At 39.3% G+C, this 23,553-nt stretch overlaps 2 protein-coding genes across 2 annotated transcripts in view; one reads left to right on the forward strand and one right to left on the reverse strand.

Annotated features, from left to right (window-relative positions):
• Positions 1-1,806: 1,806 nt before the first annotated feature.
• Positions 1,807-11,885, reverse strand: ppm1kb (protein phosphatase, Mg2+/Mn2+ dependent 1Kb). Its single transcript, XM_050044495.1, has 7 exons — positions 11,748-11,885; positions 9,764-10,282; positions 9,508-9,608; positions 7,392-7,557; positions 7,081-7,225; positions 5,329-5,463; positions 1,807-3,812 (listed from the first exon to the last, which is right to left on the reverse strand). The coding sequence occupies exons 2-7, from the start codon at positions 10,225-10,227 to the stop codon at positions 3,681-3,683; spliced, it is 1,143 nt and encodes a 380-aa protein (XP_049900452.1). The 5' UTR covers positions 10,228-10,282; positions 11,748-11,885; the 3' UTR covers positions 1,807-3,680.
• A 1,840-nt stretch (positions 11,886-13,725) lies between these two features.
• The window catches only part of herc3 (HECT and RLD domain containing E3 ubiquitin protein ligase 3), a 41,584-nt gene continuing 31,756 nt past the window's right edge, over positions 13,726-23,553 (forward strand). Inside the window, exons 1-5 of the mRNA XM_050043404.1 lie at positions 13,726-13,834; positions 16,862-17,214; positions 20,742-20,901; positions 21,380-21,456; positions 22,485-22,706. Of these exons, the coding sequence (XP_049899361.1) occupies positions 16,992-17,214; positions 20,742-20,901; positions 21,380-21,456; positions 22,485-22,706 (682 nt within the window). The 5' untranslated portion in view covers positions 13,726-13,834; positions 16,862-16,991. The remainder of the gene's footprint in view (positions 13,835-16,861; positions 17,215-20,741; positions 20,902-21,379; positions 21,457-22,484; positions 22,707-23,553) is intronic.

Here is a 23,553-nt window from a genome sequence, read left to right on the forward strand (position 1 = left end):
AGCTCGAGCCAACTTCAGTTATAAAGCTAAGGTTACTAATGAAGTCAGACATCAGAGGCTGATAACTGTTATAACGGTTATTGTGAGAACACAGAGGTATTACATTAACGTTAACGTTACCTGTCTTTCACTGGACCCATCGGTTTTTTATAACAGGAGACTGATAACATTAACGTTAAAACTTGACATTAACCTTACCCGGTCTTCCCTTAGCTAAATTCAACCAAGTCTTGTAGGGTTATGGTAATACTGTGTCTTGTTAGTTAGTGGCTGGCAAAAACCGTACACCGATATATCGGTTGGTGATAAAGCATAGTTGTTCCTGACCACCGAGCACCGCATGCACCTCGCGGGGGCGCGCACAGCATAATAATAATAAAGCAAAGTTACCAGACAGCTTAAGGGTTTCTATGGCACAGTAATGTTTTAAAAAACATATAATCTTATTTGTGTGGTCCATCAATAATGACCTTAAGTCTATAGTTTATGAACGTTAAGGGGACACTCCAGGTAAATAGGTTACATTTTGTAACTAATAGACACCACCATTAAATTTCCTCAGTTTATTACTTACAGTAAAATATTTTTGTGGTACAAGTTCGCTAAAATGTTATGATTAAATGATGCATTATCTAATCATATGTGTGCTGATTTGCAATGATTTGTACAGGAGAAATCTGCACACTGGATAAAGAAAGGTTAAAAATTCCTGTTTCATTTTGTTGATGGATGTAATGAGTCAAAGGTTTCTACAGAGGAAAATTTTGGGTATTTCTTTATGTCATTCCTTAAATCAGAAAATACTTTCAGCAGCCTTGAAAAATAAAAAAAAAATAAAAAAAAATAAAATATAAATAAATAAATACATTTAAACATAAAATCAAATACAAATAAATAAGAAAATAAAATAAGAAAAATAATCACCATGTTTTTTAAGGAATAAAGTGTTATATAAATTAGACTATGAATAATATATTAAAATAAAATAAAACAATAAAATCAAATACAAATATATAAATTAAAATAAGAAAAATAATCGCCATGTTTTTCAAGAATAAACTGTCATATAAATAGGCTATGAATAATATATTAAAATAAAATAAAACAATAAAATAAAATACAAATAAATAAATAAAATAAGAAAAATTATCGCCATGTTTTTTAGGAATAAAATATTATATAAATTAATAATATATTAATAAATCCCTCTTTAAAAACCTTGTTACTGAAGTTGAGATTTTTGGCCCAGAGTATAAGAAACAAATTTTTAGAAAATGGCCTTTTAAGATATGTATTGTAAAATTCCATACATTTTTAGACAAAAAGGACACTAGGGTAAAATTTTTTTAACAAATATCACTGTGCAACTTTCCCAGTTGATTACTTACATTAAGACAATTATTGATTTGTATTACAGGTTTTTTCTAAAGTTTGTTTTTACATGCAACTGATGAATTATCTAATCAAATATGTTTTTTGCATACATTTCCAGAACATAAATCTGAACTAAAATAAACAGCTAAATGTGTATTTTGGATGTTTTCTTTCCACTGGTCTGTGTAAACAAATCTCAACATTGACACAAATTGACTGAAAGAAGATGTGTAAATAAATCAGAATTGACCAGTTCATGGAAAAACTGCTTTCATCTGGGGTGTCTCACACAAGTACTCACAACATACCTACATAAAATGTAAATAATTTAAATTATGGTTTTATGATTGACATAGTACAGTAAAATATTTAAATGTATGTTTCACACATTCCCATAAATTATTACCACATACAACAGATTACAACAAACACATGAGAACATAACTTTGGATGTACAGTTTTTAATTGAAGTGTCACAAGCCATTAAGACCAGAAATACAGTACTAACAGAGTGTTGTGGAAACAGTCACATTAAGGTCCCAGTCAGGTACAGGTCCACAGCTACAATGACTGTATTTGAAAGGCAGTGAAACAAATATACAGTAAATAAACACTCAACACACTGATAGATAACTTTAACAGATGAGGAAGTTTGTAAAGAGGACGTTATAATTATAAAGACAAAGTCCTTATAATAAGTTATGGTTTCATTCAGTATGTGAATGAGCGGGGAAAACTATGTACAACAAAATCTACATGTGGTGTTTGAGGAAAACAATCATGGCTACACGACATTTGCAAATCTCACAGATAGAACAATGATAAATATGAAGTGGTGCTAGCTTTAACAACCACAAAACAAAAGATCAATGGTGAACAAAAACAGTACGGTCGATCTAATGGTCTGCCTTACACTGGTAATGTGTCCACTCACATGAGGTCAGCCAAGACAATTCACACAGCTTGATTACTCCGATACCCTGCAGGGTTTGATTGTATCTTTTAGTCATGGAGGGCATTTAAGCAAACATTCACATTGTCAAACATGGCTCTTAGCTGAACATTTCTTTAGTGTTGCATTAAATGTGCTTCCATCTCTCAGAGTGACACGTAAATGCTGTAAATGAGGAATTACAATCAAAATGATGTAGCTTTGCACGATACAAGCACCCAAGCAAAGGTCCTGCACGTGTGACATATTCTGATATGAGACTGTCTTTAGACGTGTTATTAAATAAATGAGAACTATCAGTGTTCCAGATGTACATAAATATAATTATTTACAAAACATACACTGTACACTTCTGTACCCTGAACACCTATTTAGTGCCCTTACACAACCTGTTTCAAATCAGTACAGATATGAACACATACACAAGCTTGAGCAAAGTTTAAATTGCATGAAACGTGAATATTTTAATTCAGCCACTGAAATGCTCTTTATATAAATAGCATCAAGCAAGTCCATTCACACAGGTTCACTAGATCACAGGACATTCGGGGTTCATTTCTCGCAAACCGCCGCGATTGTGCAATTGGGCTAAAATTGGGACGAGTTTAGAAGAGCAATACTTAGCTCTTGACCCAAACGACAAAGAGGAGACTCCAGAAGTGACATACAGTCATCAAGACCTCCTCATGCAGGTCATGGTGCTTCAGAAGTCGGGACATTCTTATACAAGGGTTCAATTAATTTCAATCATCTGACAAATGAGTGCAGTTTAATTATTGTGTTTTCCCATTCTCATCCATCAATGTGGTCATAACCTTAACACTGAGAAATGGTAAGACTGCAGGCTTCAAACAACTGGTAAAATCCAGATGTATAATTTCTTTAAAACGGCAACTTTCCGAGTTGCCATGAAAATAAAAAAATACAAATTTGGGATAAACACATAAAAAATTATCTGAATGGCAGACGGTCTTAAAATCTTCTCTAATGTAGAACAGGCTACATTTGAACAAGTGACTGCTTTCATGTAATCATGAATTCCTGTCTACCACTCAAACACTTCTCCGCTTTAAGCACCTTTATGTTCATTGGCTCGCCAGTAGAGTAAAACGTGTTATAAAGAGGATGTTTTTCATTTAGTGCACATCATGAATTCACTGCCTCTTACGTCACAGAGGCTGATAAATATCATGCTACTCTAATTAACACGTTGTAACCCTTAGGTATTATTATAATCATTATTATTTGGGTAAAACGCACTCTTTATAATGTTTTCACAAGGGCACTGTTTGATCGTATTGCACACATTAATTAGGTCCACAGACCGCAATCTTTTCACCCAACGTCCTGCTGACTACGCCCAGCGGCCGCTGGACACAACACTTCTGCTGAAGGAGAAACTTGTGTCCGAGCTCTTGTGCTTTCCCCAAGCACCAAAGGGCACCACGATAATTGTGCTGTTGTCCTCCGAGCCGTATTGAAGAGCCTGAGAGAGAGGCGGACCATCATGATTAAAAAAAGCATGAAGATGTGCGAAAAGGTTTGCTGACTGGGTGTTTGCTAGCTCTACTCCTTCAACACTTGGAGCAACTGTCTTGGACCTGAGATGACCTAATGCTCCGTAGCAATAATGCATTGATCTCTACTTAGATGTTTTTCTATAGAGTTGTATGGGTTGCTTATCCATAGCCAGTGTATTACATACAGAAGATGTCTGTCGGCTGCCCCCAGTTTGGAGAATAGGCAGAAGTGCTGACACGAAAGCTAAGAAATGCACTGCTGTGAATGGGGTCAGCAGCAACACATATTTTTGCCACCTAAAAACAGTCCTACCTAAAAAAAACTCTACAGCAGTTTAGGTGAAGGCTATATTGGGAGTATTTTCACTGCTTTACCTTTCCGTCACACAGCCCGCTGCTCTGCAAGGCAGTCGTTGATGGCTTCAGTTTCCAGCTATGCTGTCTTAAAAGCCACCAGACAAAAACGGTAATTTTGGCTTGCTGAAAACAGGAGCTGCTGGTTTATCACTGCCTAAATCAGTTAGCTTGTGTTTTTGGGTGTCTCTGTTGAATCCGTATTAACCATTTTAAACAGCAAAGCCATTCAAGAACACAAACTAACCTACTGATCGAGGCAGTGGTAGGATCAGCTGCTCTCAACTGCTTCTGTTTTTGGCAATGTTGAATAATCAGTTTTCTCAATTAAGTCTAGCTTTAAAGAGAGCAATATAATGGCTTCATCTTCCCGCTGGAAGTCCCTGTCTGACAGTAAGGTAAAGCAGTGAGAATATTCTACATATACCATGCTATTAAACTGATACTAACTGATTTTAGGTGGGCCTTTTTTAGGTGGCTAGAATACGTTTCAATACTGACCCCTTCACAGTAGTAGACTGCTTAGCTTCTGTGTCAGACTCCAGCCTGATTCTCCAAACTGGGGGCATGTCGACTGACATCCACTGAAGGTAATAACACACTGACGGAATTATCCCCTTAAGGGGAAAATAGATTCTATCAAACAGCTTGTTGCAACAGCATTCAGAGTTTATAATGGATCAATTTTTCGAACATGATGCCTCGGCTTGTTATATGACCATGGCAACCACATAAACCAAAGCAAGGGAGACAATGCAGGAGCTGATTTTACTGGTGGCAACCGCCCCCTGTCTAACAGCACCTAAACAAAGTAATGGAAATAATATTTATTTTCTGAAAGACTTTCAACAGTGTATATGCTACGAGTTAATCTTTCCATAAAATATTAAGTGTGATGGAAGGGTAATTTTTGTGGACACTTTTGTTGGATTTTGATTGTCTGTCTAACAAAACATACAACTTTAATCCTAATAAATACATAAAGCTGTCTGCCACAATTCAAAGATGCCTGCCGATAAACTTAAGCGCTTGGTAAGGCAGAAAAGCCATGGCCATTCAAATCAGAAGACTCTTCTACTTTACATACAACATGAGGGTGTAGTTAAAGGCCAAGTGTGAATGTCTCACCTGGTCAGATATTCTCTGAGCTGCCTCCTTGGGGTCGTGGCACTGGTTGATGACATTGCAGATCTCCTGGCTGTTCATAATGAAGTTAACGCCATCTGTGGTTAGTGCCAGGAAAGCGTCGTGGACATGGTGCAACTGAGGAGAGAACAAGCATCATTAAGAAACCTTTCTCACTTTTAAAGACTATTTTCCACCAAGCAGTGCTGAATTATTTTTATAAAGTCTTCTTTTCACTGCGTGGTATGGCACAGCTCGACTCGACCCACTGAGTTAAAGCACTACAGACTAGGGCTGCCACGATTAGTCGACTAATTGATGACTAATCGACTATTAAAATAATCGGTGACTATTTTAGTAGTCGACTAATCGGTTTGAGTCATTTTTCATAGAAAAGTACTATAAAAGTAACCCAAAATACTCTTACTACAGCTTCTTACGTTCAGATATTGGCAGCTTTACACACTCTCCTGTGATAGTGAACTAAAACCCTTTGGCGTGAGTATGAAACAAGACATTAGATGACATAATTTTGGGGTTTGGGCGAGACAGACCGACATTTTTCAACATTTTAACATATTTTTCAATGAAATGATTAGTCGACTAATCGAAGAAATAATCGACAGATTAGTCGACAATGAAAATAATCGTTAGTGGCAGCCCTACTACAGACCACCGACTGTCAGAGAGAACCATCACTAGAAACGTCACTTGTGTGACACAGGACATCCTGCACATTAAAAAAAGACAGCCTGCAACGTGGCTATAACAATCAACTAAACACCCCACCTAGCAGCCCACACTGAGGGGGAGATAAAACCTAGGAAAGCCAGTTGTACAAAAATGGGACTAGTAGAGCTGAACCATGCAGTGGAAATGAGGCATAATTTATACGAGAAACTAAATTCAACATGGGCCCTAAAATTCTAAATCAATACCTAATTATACAGTGTCTTCATAGACAAATTAACAAGTTGATGATGATGTAAAAATGTGGTTATACAGAATTAAAATGTTTGCATGTAGGAGAATGTCTTTACAAAAATATATGTATCTAGAAGTGCAATAATTATCTTAACTTTTTACATCATCACAATTACGATGGAGATCAAATATGCAAATAAACGACGTTTATGTTATGAGTGTTTGTTAAAAGTCTGTGTTAAGACTCGTTTATACTCCCTTTAAGTACCGAAAGATATGTTAACCATCACTGGCCACATACTTCTGTGTCCTTTATGTTGGCATAGATGCATCCACTAGATGGCACTAGAGTCAAAAGTTTCTGAGAACTACAAACATGGTGACAGTGGAGAAGGCTGTAATAATGTACCATTTAACAGAGGCAGCGTTGTAGATGGAAGTGGTCTGTGAAACCATTAAGTACATTGTGACATGTGGACGGATAAGTCTTTCGCTACATTCCACCATTATAAAATGTCTTTGTCTTGTCCTACGGTCCTGTCTCGCTTGAACTACGCTACACCGCCCCATTTCCAGTGGCACTGCTTCATATCCATAAACTTCCATAAATACGAACCTTTACATTGTTGGACAAACATTATCAACAATAAAAAGATTCTACGCACGTTGTGTTGAGAAGCTGAATTTTTGACAGTACCGCCCCTTATAGCTAGCACACATTATTTAGGTTATATATACATTATTAAAATCCTATATAAATCAGCCTGAAACACTCAAACACATCTAAAATATCATCTAAAGGTGCGACAAGCTCCACTTTAATAAACCTACCGTTACTCTCCTGGTTTCAGGCTCAGCAATGACCCCAGTTTTCTTCAGGTCAAAGTCTCCGATACTGCGCGTCATAGCCAACCTGCCGTTCACGTTCGACTGTCCCAAACTATTCCAGGTGATGAAGCCCCCACTTCTCTTTATCCTTGAGGCAGGTGCAGAGAAAGAGAAGTACATACCTTACTTCAGCTGACAGAGAAGAGCGATTTTAACAATAACAGTAACACTATCATTCTCATTACTGTAGATACAACTCCATCAGCACCAATAACACCACCTTTAAATGTGTGGCATTACTGACGTCTTTGTACCTCTCTTTCTCGTCCTTCCTCTCAGGAGTGTGGTCGTCAGTCAGTTTAAGCACCTTGCCCTTGCGGCAAAGCATGGCCCGGCTGTCACCCACACTGCCCACCACCAGCTCAATGCTGTCCCTCAGCAGGGCCACGGTGGAGGTGGTTCCTGCGTTCACCCCGGGTACTACAGAGACATAAAAGGACACATTAGAGGAGGAACGAACCATAAAGATCCACACATAAAGTCACCGTCCACATTGTTCACAACATCCACATGGTGTATCTCACACGCTCACATCCACACATTAAAACATGAGCACATGGGTGGGAGTCAGATAGTGGAGCTAGAGATTACACAGTAAACAATAGAGGAGGCAGTCACACATGCACGTCGAACTGTTTCAGCACAGAGTTGAGGTCCAGAGCAGACTTTACAGCAGAGTTAAGTCTAAGGCTGAAACTTAAAATAATGAATGTTAACTGACACTTATCAGTGCTCAGTACTGATCTTAATATACCAAAAAAATAACACATAAACTGACGCAAAGAAAGAAACTACTTCTAATACTTCCTGAGAGGGTTGGTTTTACTTCTATGTTTTGCATGCATTTGTCCAGAGTTACAAATGTGAATAATTCAGCAATAATCTGTCATAAGGAAAGTGATATCAAATAATTACTTGGTGTTTAGCAATAGTAGTGCAGGGAAACAGTAAGATGTCTTTTAAACAGTAAACTCAGGAACATGGTTCCAGCCAACTTTATCTGGCAAAGAGTATTGGAGCAGCAGATATTTAAGTTCCTTAAGGGCTTGCGAATTTAATAAAACAGCATCAAACGTCACTAAGTGGATTAATCTGCTGATATTTGTTGTGCTGCTTTAGACATTTCTATCTCCAAAGAGATAAATGAGATGACTAGCTTGAGATTTTAAGCTATGTGTTTGTTTCATTAGCCTAATGTGCACGTTAAACATGTTACATCTCATGGACACTGACGACATACATCTCATACAACTAGTCAAACTGAAGCACTGTCTCACAAGAAGTTTTGTAAACACTTGGTGAGAGAAGAAAAGGAAGAGAGAGAGAGAGAGAGAGAGAGCGGAGTTAGAGAAAGATAGGGAACCTTCCAGTAGTCCAGGATTTAGGACCCGCTGGACTCTCCTTCAATATCTAGCCTCTCGTCATCCACATTGGTGCCAAGGGCCTCCAGCTCTTAGCTGGGTCAGCAGCTGCCGTAGATAACATGCACACACACACACAAGCATATTGGGACATTTCACACAGCGTGGCCGATGTATGGCCACATTACATGTATACTAGCTTTTATATCAATCAGACATAATGCTGTTTGAAAAAAAGTCAAGCTAATTTTAAAAGTTTCTAAATGACAAGGGCAAACCAGACCACATAATGTACTGAGAGAAATGCTTTGCATTCATTTGTTTGAGCGGTGCTCAAATTACCCTGAATATCAGTTTCAATGCCCATGCTAAACAGTATACTTTGCAAATTGTGAAATAACACATCAACAGTTGGGTGACATATTAAAGGAAAAAACAACATTAAGAGTCTTTGTTAAGTGTTGGATGCCCACAACAGCTTCAGTGTTTATTGGCATAGACTCTACAAGTCCCTGGACCTCTACTGAGAGATATGTGTGCCATTCTTTCAAAAGATACTCCCTCATTTTGGGTCTCCCACTGGTAGTGGAGCACACAATCTCCCACTTGTGTTTGTCTGGATTGGGATCTGGTGACTGTGAACACCATTCAGTGACTGTTTGTGCTCTTTCATGGAAAGAGCCACATTCAGTATGTTTATCCACACATGAACTAAGGTTTTTCCTTTAATTTGTTGCCTTTCTGTGTGTGTAGATGAGTAGTGAAGCAGTGAAGCACTAGTGTTTGCTCTACTTGTAGCTGACTTATTGAGTAACTTTGGGTTAAATGACAGACCTCTGACCAAAAGATCTCAGGTCATGTCAGTTGGGATATCCAAGGATTCAAAGCCTAGGTAAGATAAGTAAGTTAGGCTTTAAAGAGAGAAGAAAAAAAAAGTGGCATTACATAAACACATGTACGTATAAATATTCACAGTTTATCTATGTCCATGTAACATAAAAGAACCTACCACTTGGAGAGAAGTGTAAGTGCCTTGCAAGAGCTTTGTCTATTTCAAGGAAGGCCTTTGTTAAAACTACTTCCAGATCAGGCTCCTCTGCCACAAGGTCCCTGAAACAACAACCAAAAGATGACATTGATCAGAATGTCAGCTACTGTGAATATCTAACAATTTCAGACGTTGAAACTGGGAATCAGTCAATTAATTTCCTGTGACAAAGAGGGGTTTAGATAGGTGATAACAGCATATTTAACAACTTCCTTACTTGATGAATTTTTCCATGTATTTTTCACAAAAGTCAGCTGCCTCTGGTCCGCCATGCCCATCAAACACAGCAAAGTAGAGGATGTTGTCAGTCAACTGGGAAACCTTGTAACGGTCTTCATTCTCCTTGCGCTGGCCGATGAGCGAGGCACAGCCTACTTTCGATAAGCTGACTTTGGGAATGGGCTTGCCGTAGCGAATGCTGGGAGGCAGCAGAATAGGCTCATCTATACGATTGTCCCAGATGCCAAATGAATCCCAGGTAGTGGGGCGGCCACTGCTGTCCGGATCAAAGCGCGTGTTGCTGGGCCGACTTCCTGAAGGGCTGTAAATCTGTCTCTTGAAGAGTGTTAACTGGAGATGGCTGTACTGCAGGAACGGGAGTGGGATCATCTGTAAAAGACTATTACGTCCCACTTGAGGACCGCTGCACCTTGCTAGGCGCGCGAGACAGGTTGCTGACATCACCCTGACAGCACAAACACCGGAGAAGCACTGGATGCAGAGGTAGATGTATCTTCTGTCCAAACAATTGAGAAAAATAGGACAGTTAGACTGGACACTGAATTTTGATGAACATCACATGCTTGCTCAGGACATACCAGAATGTCTAAAATGCTGCAGCCGTTGCTACCAGCCCTGTGTTATGTGTGTTACAAGTCTTGGAAAATCACTCAAGATCATTAAGTGAATCACTGATTGATGGGTAAACACTTGAGATTCCTCTGATCTCAGTGAGGTTTTTTGGGGAGAGTTTTTCCTTATCTGCTGCGAGGGTCCTAAGGACAGAGGGATGTCGTATGCTGTAAAGCCCTGTGAGGCAAATTGTGATTTGTGATATTGGGCTTTATAAATAAAATTGATTGATTGATTGAATGAAGCACAGGTTGAAGCTCCAATTTGCTTACAAAAAGTGCTTAAACTAGTGACCTAGTTAAGAACAGAATGTGCAGTCCTTTATGACAGGTCTTGAATAAAGCTGAAAGAGTCGTCTGACTGACAGAAAACTTATCAATAATTGTTTTTATAATTGATTAAATGGTCCTGTCCGATCATTTAGACAGAAAAAGCCAAATATTTGCTCTTCCTTACTGTTACTTGGCCTACTATTTTTTCTGCCATTTTCTATCTTATTATATACATTTTACATTATTTACGCTCTTTCCTACTTTGTATTGCAACTGCTGCACAACAGTTCACTTAAGCATAAATTTAGTTTTACTTAAAAACAAACCGATTATCTTCAGGTTTAATCTCCTTTCCTTTGGCCCTGGGAAGTTGTGATGAACATTTCACTATTTTCTACACACAATAAAATAAATTAAAAAAATAAGATTGATCAAAAATGAAGAGCTAGGTGCAGCTTCATATCGCTTGAGTTTACATCTTTAAAATATGACCCCAAATAACCCTATTACACATGCATAGCTTTGAGCACTGCGTTTGTCAACTGATCTATTGCAAATCTTATTATTACATGACCCCTGTTTTGTTAACGTACCTAAATCACTGCTAATGTATACATAACATTTGAAAACAATCGGGAAATAATAAATACACTCCATCTGCAACCTTTCTATCCAACAAGACCCAAAACGTAGCAGTAGCGTTAGCGCAATACATATTATTACAGCAACATTAACGTTAACATCGAGGTTTACGCCACATGAATGATGTAACTCCTGATAGCTGATTGCGCTAACAGTTCCCCAGCATCACGATAATATAAACACAAGCGCCACCATGGTTGCGCCCGTGTTTCGGTAGGAATATTTCAACAATAACAATCGTATTGCATTTACGAAAAGCGCAACTGGATTAACGTTAAGGTTAGCTTTCCGTTTCGGCGGCATTAGCATTAACGAGCTAGCTAGACGGCTAGCATTCTAAATTCATGCTAGCATTAGCTAGAAGTTCGCAGTTTGTCCCACATAACCGAGCCCATTCCTTTGACCTTTCACTGGTGTGTTAAATAAAAGTCATACCTTAGATGTTTAAGATTAATTAAACCGCTTCAGTCCTCCGCTGATTTCTTGAGAATAACTCGCTAATAAACTGAATCAAAAACCGCCGTCCTCGACTCGTCTCAGTGTTTTGGATTCTCAATGTTATCAAACACGGCCTGTGATCAGGCCGCGCCAATCAGCAGCCCAGAATCTTCTACGCCCACTGTTACGCCCCAAGCACCCTGCAGATGATTGGTCGTTGAAACCGTGATTGACAGCTGTATGGACCAATCAACAATCTGCATCGTTGGCCTCCCGCAGAGCCGTAGCATAGACAGAGGGCTCCAGCCTCCATCAGCCAGAGGAGCATTTACTTTTATTACATGTTATTTTTAGTACTAAACGTAGCTTCTATGGAGTTTGACTGTGTGATTTCAAATCAGTATAAAACAATATAAGATACACAGGACACACCTCTTCATATTGGACTTAATATAATAAATAAGTACACATCTATCAGGGCAAATACAGGAACAGCTGAACATGCAGTGGTATAGTTTACATGTATAGCAATCTCAAAGACTAATTTGTTCTCAGATTTGAACTCTGTAATCAGTTCTCCTCATTCACTGACTTCATGGATCCACACACTGAAATCTGTGTCTGTTTCAGGCTCCACTGTCCAATCATCCAGACCCTACATTCTTCCTTACCCGTGGTTATTCATGAGAACTTGGGTATTTACAGCAGCCCACTGCTGTGTGAAATAAATGTTCTGTTTCATCCTTACATACAGGACAATACATGTGGGAAAAATCAAAAAGATGTTGCTCAACTTACTTATTTTCAAACATGAGGTATTCAGGCCAACTATCTCACAATGATAACCAGTTTGGTTGCACAGTCTAAGCCTGAAACTTAACAGAGGGCAAATACTGGTGTCTGTGCTTTTACAGTAACTCAGCTGTATCTTGTCGGAGATGCCTTTCTGTTTTGGCTAATGGTTGACAGTGACCTTTAGAGAGACATGCTGATGGTGCACAGTGGAGCCTGTGCACATGATAAAGTTTTCTGTTGCAAGCCTGAATAGCCTGTAAATCAAAGAAACGTTGCTCTCTGCTCTGCTAATAGGACTCCATTAAGTTGAAGACTGAGGGACTGTGTTATTGTCCATCTATATCAAGAGCAGGACAGCACAAACGGCCTCTAAGTGCGGACTTTATGGGTACTTTTGTAACAAATGTCTAACTGTACTTCAGCTTGAGATATAAGAAGTAATTTTAAGTTTCTCTGTATATTTTGAGCAGCTTCCAAGCATAAGCAACTTTATTACTTCTGTCAAACAGGTCAATTTTATTAATATAGCCCAAAATGACAAATCACAAATTTGCCTCAAGGGGATTGTCAATCTGTAGAGCATATGACACCCTCTATCCTTACACCCTCAATTCATAAAAGGAAAAACTCCCACCAAAAACCCTTTAATGAGGAAAGAAAATGGCCGAAACCTCAGTTGAGGGGAGACCAACTAAGGAGGGATCCATGTATTAGATGCCATGTGTACAGAATAGACCAACATAATACAATACACAAGCCTACTTTTTCAGCAGCAGCAGCAGATTGCGAAAATCACATTAAAAGAAAAATGCAGATTCTAGTTTTAATGTAGGCCTGATTCAGATAATTTTACACTAGAGGACTTAAGAGTTAGATATTGACATGTTAGAAGTCACTTTCAAACAGATCTATACACTACAGTTTCCCTTATAACAACTATTAAAATCTGTGTCTCTTTCTGTGTCTATTGGTTATTATTTTCTTAACAGCTATCTATCAAAATGAGTGACACTGCCTTAATACTGTGTAGACACCATTTTGCAACAGCTGCCATCAAAATAAAATCTGTGATACAGTAAGATAGAGACGTTTGCATTGGAAAAAGTCCAATAGGACTCACAGAGCTCAGAATGTGATGGGTCACAGAATTTGTTGTAACACCTGCACTTCCTGGTCGGCGGGCCAATCGCGGCTCTCCTGCCAGAGACGTAGTCAGCTGTGGTACTTCCTCGTTTGTTTTCTGAGCGGAACCGAAACCAGACGCCCAATTTCAGAATGCATCTGTGCAGGTAAACACCTTATTTTAATTTTGGATGAATCATCTATATTTCAGCACTGTTTTATGTACAGTTTAGACATCGGTTATCCAGCGGGTGTCTGTGTTTTTAGCCATAACACTGACAGTTAGCGCTGCTGTAGCTCGCTAAGGTTAAATAGCTAACTATTAACTGTAACGGCTGGTGTGGGTCATCAAACTGTCTGTTCTGGTTCCGTTTTGTTAGTGAACTGTTCAACCAGCTAATGTCATGACGGATATTCAGCTACGCCTGCACACTGTGTTAATAATGTCTACACAACGCAGGCCACTCCTCTTCACTCTCTCCCTAACAGCAAGCTAACGTAACCTTAAATACATGTCCTCACAGATGATAATGCTGGACCACTGTACAGTAAACACAGCTAACTGAACGGGATCCATGTTAAAGTGACTGTGATGTTTGATAATGACAATGTAACCCACCTGCAATTAACATGGATTCAAACAGTCCATTGGGAGATGAAGTTAGGGGCGTTATGGTGAGCTAAAATTAGCTATGATAAAGTTTTCATGTTTTATTCAGTGTTTACTTACTGTGGTCTCACAGCTCATTTTCATTACTGTCTTCAGGGTGTCTACAGATATAACCAAGTTAAATTTAAGAATTTTAAAGACCTTTTTAACACCACCTTACATGAAATTTAAGACCACACCTATATATATATATATATATATATATATATATATATATATGCTCTGCTGCTGGAGAAATGGCTGATTTTAAGTTTAATGCGTTTAAATGTAAAAAGAAAGCAAAATCTCATCACTGTCATAAATGCTATTTATTATTGTAGTTATTTGGTCTGTCCGGCTGGAGAATTTTTTGTGTAAATGTGACTGAAATTATGTAAGACTCATTGAATCTGACAATTTTAGACTTTTTAAGGCCTTATATTAAAGAAACTTAATTTAAGACATTTTAAGACTTTTTATGGACCTGTAGACACCCTTTCAGTATAAACCCGATTTTCAGGTTAGTACGTACACTTAGCTATAAAATAATTAAGTTGAAAATGCAACAGCCCACCTTCCCTCATGAAGGCCACATTTATTTTTTATGCTGAAACTGTAGAGTAATTTTGATTGCTGATTCAATGTCATGCTCATTACAGAGATGGAAGATTGTGCTGTTGAGTTGCATCGCATTAAACTGAGTGAGCAGCAACCTAGAATCTAACATACAAACATAAAACAATAAGAAAAATCTAGTGAACAGTGAACATTTTAATCAAATAGCCATACCAATACCAAACACTGAGAGCTGTTTCAAATATTTAGTCTACTGTCATTGATATATAACAGTTTAAACAAAAACTGAACATCATAACTAGAGCAAACAGTAAACATTTATTTCGACTGTTGATTAATCTGCTGCTCCATTTATCATTATGTCTATTAAATGCGAGAAAATAGTGGAAACAGTTTCTCAGAGCTCAAGTTAACATCGTCAGACTGATTATGTGGTCTGACCAACAGTCTAAAACTTAAAGATATACAGTTTACTTGTGTAAAGGACTAAGATATCGAGCAAATATTCAAATTTGAGAAATTAGAACCGATTTGGGGCGGCAGTAGCTCAGTCCATAGGGACTTGGGTTGGGAACCGGAGGGTCGCCTGTTCAAGTCTCCGTCCGGACCAAAAATATGGAGCGTGGACTGGTAGCTGGAGAGGTGCCAGTTCACCTCCTGGGCACTGCCGAGGTGCCCCTGAGCAAGGCACCGAACCCCCCAACCGCCCAGAGCGCCTGTCATGGGCAGCCCACTCTGACATCTCTCCACTTAGTGCATGTATAGGTCCAGTTTGTGCATGTGTGTGTTCGGACCTGTGTGTAATTGACAACAAAAATTGAATTTCCCCTCGGGGATTAATAAAGTATATAAAATTAAAAAAAATTAAATTAAAAAATTAATGTTTTGTTATTTTACGTAAAAAATATTTACAGTGTGGGATTTAGTGGCATCTGGTGGTGAGGTTGCAACATTGCAGCCAACTGAAATTTCTTCCATGTGTGTAGAAGAACTACGGTGGCCAATGTGAAATGCAAATGGCGAATAGAGCCAGTGTTTGGTTTGTCCGTCCTGGGCTACTGTAGAAACAACATAGCAGACTTTGTGGAAGGGGACCTGATCCATATGTAGATATTAATGGCAACAAAAACACAATGGTTCATAGTTTCAGGTGATTATATACTAAAGAAATCATAAATATTATATTCCATTCCTGCCAATTTAAACGTCTAAATCCTGCACACTGGACTTATTCAGCAAGTAATTTGCAGTTGTCAGTAATCAACTAATATTTAAACTGTAATGATAATTTCATCATTTTATTTTTTATGCATTTGACTTTATTAATTTTAGCTGAATGTACTGAACAAATTTGCAGTTGCGTATATACAAGAGTGCTGTTTCTCTTCACACAGATCTGATCTATAGTAGAGACAGAGAGCAAACAGCTTTTCAAATTTAAGGTCAGATGGACATCAAAGTGATCAAATTGGGGTCAGATGTCTACAGCGTAGATGTGATTGTCCTTGGTATGAATTTATTCGGTAATCCTGGTCTTTAAGCCTCTAATGAATTAGTTTGATGAGGTGACAGATTCCTGCGTTCAGTTCAAAGCTGCTGTGACCTCTCCTTGTCTTCCTGTCTCCTGCTTTATGTAATTTGTTTTTCTTATCACGTTCTCTTTCCATTTCTTTATTGCCCAAAGCTAAATCAGTCAGTAACATGCATGTATAGCATGTGTATGGACAGTAAGGCGGGACTGCTTGGAGCTGCTTAAGCCGGGATTACACTGACAGGGTTTATTTAAACACACGGCCCTGTTCTTCTGTCATACTGCTTACATCATTCTCACACACAGCCACACCCACCTCTAAACCGGTACCTTATCCTTAAAAAACATCACGGGTTTACACATGGAGCACAGTGATCAGTATGTGTGGTCAGTAAAGAAAGATGACATAATAATTATCCCGTGTTTTGTTTCTTCCAGGGTTGGAATTTACATGAAGAGGAGAAAGCGGGGCTGCTCTCAAGCCTGAACATTTTTGGTCTTCCTCCATCTGGCGGTCACTCCCTCTGCCTCTTCAGATTGGTGCTCATCCCCTCTCCCCATCGCCAACATGCTGTGCTGGGGGAATGCAAAGGATGGACAGTTGGGACTTGGTATAGAGAGGAACCCTGTATTTGAGCCCAGGAACTGTCACGTGTTCAGCGGCAGGGGACTGAAAGAGGTAGCCTGTGGAGGGCAACACTCAATGTTCCTGCTGTATGATGGTAGTGTGTACACATGTGGTTCTAACAGCTGTGGGCAGCTGGGCCACGACAGACCAGGCACTTCCCCAGGTAAGCTTTGAGGCGCTAACAGTAGATTCACTGACCTCTGATTAATCATTACAGCACCACCCGGCTGCACTGCTGTCAGTGACTGTGAGTGGAAAGTTACCAAGCAGGTGTCAGAATGTGGGTGAACTTGACATGGTGTGTTTACAAAGGCTGTTTGTATTGGTGGTGCTTGGCTCTAGGGATGGCAATGACAGTCTGTCGGCCAGTTCACCACTTTGTTCCAGATCGAAACACCTTGACAACTACTGGACGATCGCCATGAAAGTTTGCACAGGCATTCATGATCCCCAGAGAATGAATCATTGGTGATCCCCTGACATCTGCTTGAGTGCCACCATTTGGTTAACCTTTGTGATTCACAGTGAAATGTCTCCACACAGTCTGTTTGTCACCTTGCGATCAGGAAAGAGATACAGGACCATAAAAACATGGACTAACACACTGAGGAGTAGCTTTTTTCTACAGAGCTGTAGCCTTCATCACCCTCCTCCTCCACAACACATGCACACACACATAGACCTTTATCTGCTGAGCACATGCACTTTATATTGTGCAATAACTTGATCTAGATAGCACTTTAACTAAATACTGCCTTTTATTGATGTTCAAGACACACCTAATATTATTATTTATGCTTAGTGTTATTTGTCACTGTTTTATCTTGTCATTATCTGTGGTCTTACCTTGTTCTTATCTGGTCTCAGTGTTTTAAATTTCGCTTTAATTTGCCTGAGAGTCCCCAAGCATGGGTCTTATGTCTTATGACACTATTTGATGGACTGCCATAAAATTTGGTGCAATTTATGGTTCCAAGAGGATTAATTGTAGTAACTTTGATCCCCCTCACTTTTTAATCCACCACCAACATCAGGTCAACATTTCGTGTTGTCCAACAGTTTAGTTTATGACCAAATACCTTCAAGACTACTGACATTCATATCATTCTCGGCTGTACTTTGTGTTTAGTGCTATTTAACAAATGTTAGCATACTAACAGATTAAACTAAGATAATGAACATGGTAAACATTATTATTGTGAGCATGTTAGCATGCTGGTGTTAGCATTTAGCTCACTGGGCCTGACTTCAGCCTCATGGAGCCGCTTGCATGGCTGTTGTCTTGTTGATACACAGCAAACATTGGTGTTAGAAAGGGCTTAAAGGTCCAGCATGTAGGATTTAGAGGCATCTATTGGCAGAAATGATTTACCCCATCTGGGCACCAATGTCGTTAATTGTTGACATTTGGTTGAATTTAGTTGTGTCGTCAGGTGACCAAAATTCAGTGTCAAGACAACATCTTACTGCCAACATCAATTTGACGTAGAATACTGACGACAGATGATGTCGATATTTTGTTGGCTTTAGGTTGTGTTGTTAAATAACCAAAATCCACCATCATCCAAATGTGTCACAGTTTGACTTACAATAACAACATTTAGTCGTGAGGTATGGAAACCAAAACCCAATGTCTGCAAAAATTCATAATGTTAACGTCCACACGATGTGAAATTTTAACGTCAATAACAATTTAAAATATCGTCAATCTGATTTTCATTCCACCCAAAATGTAACGTCAGTCCAATGTGAGAGTTGAGTGTCTTTCTGACATCATATTGACATCTGATGCCAGCTGGGATAATATACATAACTATGTTTTCATTCGTTTCTAATCACCTAAAAACTCACCATGTCAGAAAACAAATCTACATGGGGGCACGAGAGTCTTGTGAGACTGTCAGAGCTTTTCCGAGGTGCGTTCACAAGTTGCTTTCTACAACAGTTTACTGGAAGAACAAAGCAGGCATCCTTTATTGCACGATCGAAATCTCTGTCAAAACGTGCCAATTTCAGCATGTAAGTTGTCAGCTCGGAGGTTGTTGTTCTTTCCTGTCACAAAGGGAATTTGCAAAATGGCAACTCGCAGATAAAGGAAGAAAGGGGCAAGGGACGAAATCAGCGTCACATGTAGTCTAACCATAGTCTTCCAACATGCTTGGCACATGGGAGAAGTTTCACTTCTGCAACCTCTCTGCTAGATGCCACGAAATCCTGTTGATCTGAAAAGTATATTAAACTAAAACAGATATATCATAGCAGTTACAACTGAATTTCTGTGGTAGACTTACACACTCTTGAGAATATCTCATGGTGCTGTTGTTACAACATTATGATTTTCTGCGTGTAAAACTGATGAAGCTTTCCAAAAATGCAAGAAAAAGGTTATTTTTGCAGGTCTCTGTAAGTTTCTCCTGTTTTACAGCTGTTAGATATCACACAATCTGGATGACTTTTGCAAAAACGTGTCAATATCACAAGCTTAATTTCATAATTTATGGATTTTATTTAGTTGTATTATACAAAAAATGTTTGAATGCAAAGCAAACTGTACAGAGTGTCAGTATGGACTGCCTCCATTTCTGAGTGGGAACATCAGATTGCACGACTAGCCACATAACCATATCCTGGAGATCTGAAACGCTTTCATGGCTTGTGAAGTGACTGCAGACAGTGGTTGGTCTGTGGTGGTATCATGTGGGTGGAAGTTTGTGTTACTTTGTATGGGCATGTGGGTGAAGCTGTAACAACAATGAATATATGCAGGAATCACTGGACCTTGAGCAAATAAACAGACCTATTCAGGAGAACATTCTTGCATACCTTAACATAAAAAAACCTTGGTGACAAATGTGTGGGATAGAAACTGCCTGGATGATGTCCCACACCTTCATAAGCACTGTAATCACTTTACAAAATTATGTTTTAGGCCTTCATCAGGTGTGTTTAGTGACTTGAATATAAGCCTACAAAATGTAGATTGTGGATTGAATGTTTTAAAATTATACTGTAATATAATCTGAATAGAAACCACAGCATATTTGTAATTTTTTTTTTCTAACTGTAGCATTTGTAACCCTCTATGATAAACCAGCTGTATAGCAGGAAACCAGGCAGGAAACTTAATACCAACTACACAGTTTCTGATTATCTGCACAACAGTATGTCCGCCTCACAAGTGCTTCCTGCTGCACTGCTCTGTTTTCTATGGTGTGACACAGATGGAGACAAGCCCACTTTTACAGCGCATGCTGAAAGCGCAGATGACTCAGATATTTTTCTGTGTATGTCTATTATTATACCTTCCCAGCCCCTAAATATCAGGTGTTATTATGTTAATATTACATACAGTACGTGCCTGTTTTCTGTCGAGGTACTATCTAAGTTTGGGCGGTCCAAAAGATAAAATGAAATGCCAATGCTAAACGCCTCACATGGGTTGGGTCCATGAGGGCATGACAAGTGCTCTCTGTTTCATCAGATCCTGGAATAAAATTAAATACTATCTTGATCCGTAGTTTGCTAACTGCAAGTAAAACCATACAAAGTATGACAATCATGGGCCAGGCTAGTGTGCACCCAATGTACTTGAAAATGAAAATTCAGTACATACATTTACACGCTCTCTTTACATACTTTGACCCAATTTTATGTCATGCTTACGTGTGACGCTCTTCCTCCTCTCCACAGAGTTTGTAGGAGCTCTGGATACTCAGACAATAACAATGGTGTCGTGTGGTCGGGCCCATTCCATGGCGGTGAATGAGCAGGGTCAAGTTTTTGCTTGGGGAGCTGGTGAAGGGGGCCAGCTTGGCCTGGGGACTACAGAGACGGCTGTTCGAATCCCAAGGTAAATGACTAACATACTATAGAGGAATTCAAGCTTTTAGCCTGACAGGAGAAAAAAGACATCAAGAAAATGACCTTGAAGAGATTGGAGGTTTGGGTATAAGCACTATGACTGGGTTCAGTTTGTAGGAAGCCATACATCCAAAATAACAATGCTTTGAATTATTCTGCTCCCATGATAGTACAGTGAAACCTTTATAAATGTGAAGTTGGGGCAGGCTTTACAGTTAGGCTCAGAGACTTGTCTGTTATGAATTAGACATTTTCAGAAACATAAAAACTGTCTAATTAAAGCCAATAAATGTACGTCCCTTACCCTGGACAATCTCCAAACTTTAGCCATGTCACCATGGTAGCATTCAATGAAATCTTCTGACAGCTGATAAAATGAGGAGAATATGAGTTTTAATTTGCAGAGTGAGCACTGAGTAGCTTCAGACATGTTTTTATAGTTTGATAACAAGTGTTTATTTTCCTAGGTTGGTCAAGAGGCTGTGTGACCACCGGATCTCTCAAGTAATGTGTGGGAATCAGCACTGCATTGCACTTTCTAAAGGTGTGAAAGACACATTCTCTTCCTAGCACATGAGTAGTTTAGTTTTGTCCAAACTCTGTCCATATCCAGATTAGACTCATAGTTTCAACTCTGCACCAGAATGCACCTCAAATTCATCTTTGCTGACAAGATGGTAAGTGAAATTCAGTCAGTTAATTGATTATTGGCAATCACAAAGGCTGACTGTGACAGAGACTCCTGTCAGTCAAGTAAACATGCCCTCCAAAATACAGCACAAGCTGTAATTTGCTGATAATCAAATGAATTTGGAAATCTCCACAGACATAGCCTGGGAACCAGACGACTCTGCGAGCTAATGTTTCATTTGCTGTGGCAGATGCGTCTGGTCCCCCTCCTGTTCAAACTGATTTCCATCTGCTAGATCCTGGGCAGGCCAATCATAACTGCTTATCTTATATGGGACAGATGTCTAAGATGATTGACAGAGCAGTGTCACCAGTCTCTGCTCCGTCCAGTGCAACACACTTTCAAATAAGAATCAAGATTCTGTTACTGGATTGACTATTTCTTGCCTCTGATGTTTTCAGAAACACATTTTAGTGCACTGTTTAGCTGTAATTTGAGAAAGTTTGTAACCCGGCCACCATTTTTTTCCCCTGCTTGAACAACCAACTAAGCACTGCCTCAACTTGCATGTGTCGCTCAGTGCTGTGTCGTACATTTTCTTGCTCTAATTGGTTCTTGTATCCAGAGGCATTTTGGTCTGTGTCCATTGATAACGCCTGCTTTAAACTAAACTACAGTACATTTAGATTTGGGACACAGCCATTGTCTATGTATTTTCAGAACTTTTTTTCCAATCTGTTATTTCTTAAAGATTATTTTTTGGTATCAAAAGACAGTGACGCAACGAAACAGATTGGTTAGAGAGAGAGTGGTCTGTGAGAGATGTATTTATTTTAAGAACTAGATAGTGCCACATTACCAAACAAATTTATATTTGCCTGCACTAGTGATAATGGGTATAAACGTACAGTTACCTATATTTTGTTCCTTGTCCCTCTTAGACGGCCAGCTGTTCACATGGGGCCAGAACACTAGCGGTCAGCTCGGTCTCGGGAGAGGGGAGCCCAGCAAGTTGTCCCCTCACCCCCTGAAGTCTCTGGCAGGTATTCCTCTGGCACAGATTACCGCTGGGGGAGACCACAGCTTTGCTCTCTCCCTGTCCGGGGCTGTATTTGGTTGGGGCAAGAACAGAGCCGGACAACTGGGTCTCAATGATAAACAAGGTAATAATCAGCTGGATAAAGAAGGCAGACACTTCCATTATTTTTTTGACACTGGATAGAGAAGTGTGTATGTTTCATAGGAGCACTAAGGCTCAATCCCAATACACCAACTGCTACTACCACTTAGCCTTTACTCCTTCATTTTGCGGTCTCACGTTTCTTCTTGGGACAGAGGGGTAGCGCAAAGTGTTAGGGTTACATGGCCCTCCATAGGAAGGTTTTCCAGAGGCTCACTTCAAACCAAGTGTTATAAGAAATCATTTTGAAGATGGCTGTACGAGCAAATAAACCCACAAATGTATTTTCTTTGTCACAAAAGATGTAAATATTACAATAACCACTGTATTGTCATGTGTATTATGTTCGATTTCTCTATAACAAGCAAAACAAAAAAAAGAAATCGATAGAAGTATACTGATGTCTTGGTGGCTAACTAGCTAGCTAGCTGACGTTCCATTGCTATTGCTGATTTGTGCATGATAGTCCCACATTTTGACATATTTCCATGTCCCATTCCCCTACTTTGATGGCACACGACGCCCAAAATTTGAAGTGGCTGCACGTGTTGCCACTCCTCTAATATCAGTGCAGACTGGCAGGGTAGGACTACAGGCTGCTAACGTTAGCCTACAGAGAACTATCAGTGGCTTGGTAATGAAACAGTTTTTTTTTTTGTGATGACTTGTTTGATCGATTGAGAGCATGAAAATCAGGAGCATCCATGCTTTCTATTTCCATCAGACAAATGGTAAATGTCAATGTGATAATACCATTATTGCCATAATCGTGTCTATTTACACAGATGCCACTGATGATGATACTGATGACATATCAGGGTCTTGGAGGG

Source organism: Epinephelus moara, chromosome 5 (assembly GCF_006386435.1).
Source record: "Epinephelus moara isolate mb chromosome 5, YSFRI_EMoa_1.0, whole genome shotgun sequence".
Classification (NCBI taxonomy): domain Eukaryota; kingdom Metazoa; phylum Chordata; class Actinopteri; order Perciformes; family Serranidae; genus Epinephelus; species Epinephelus moara.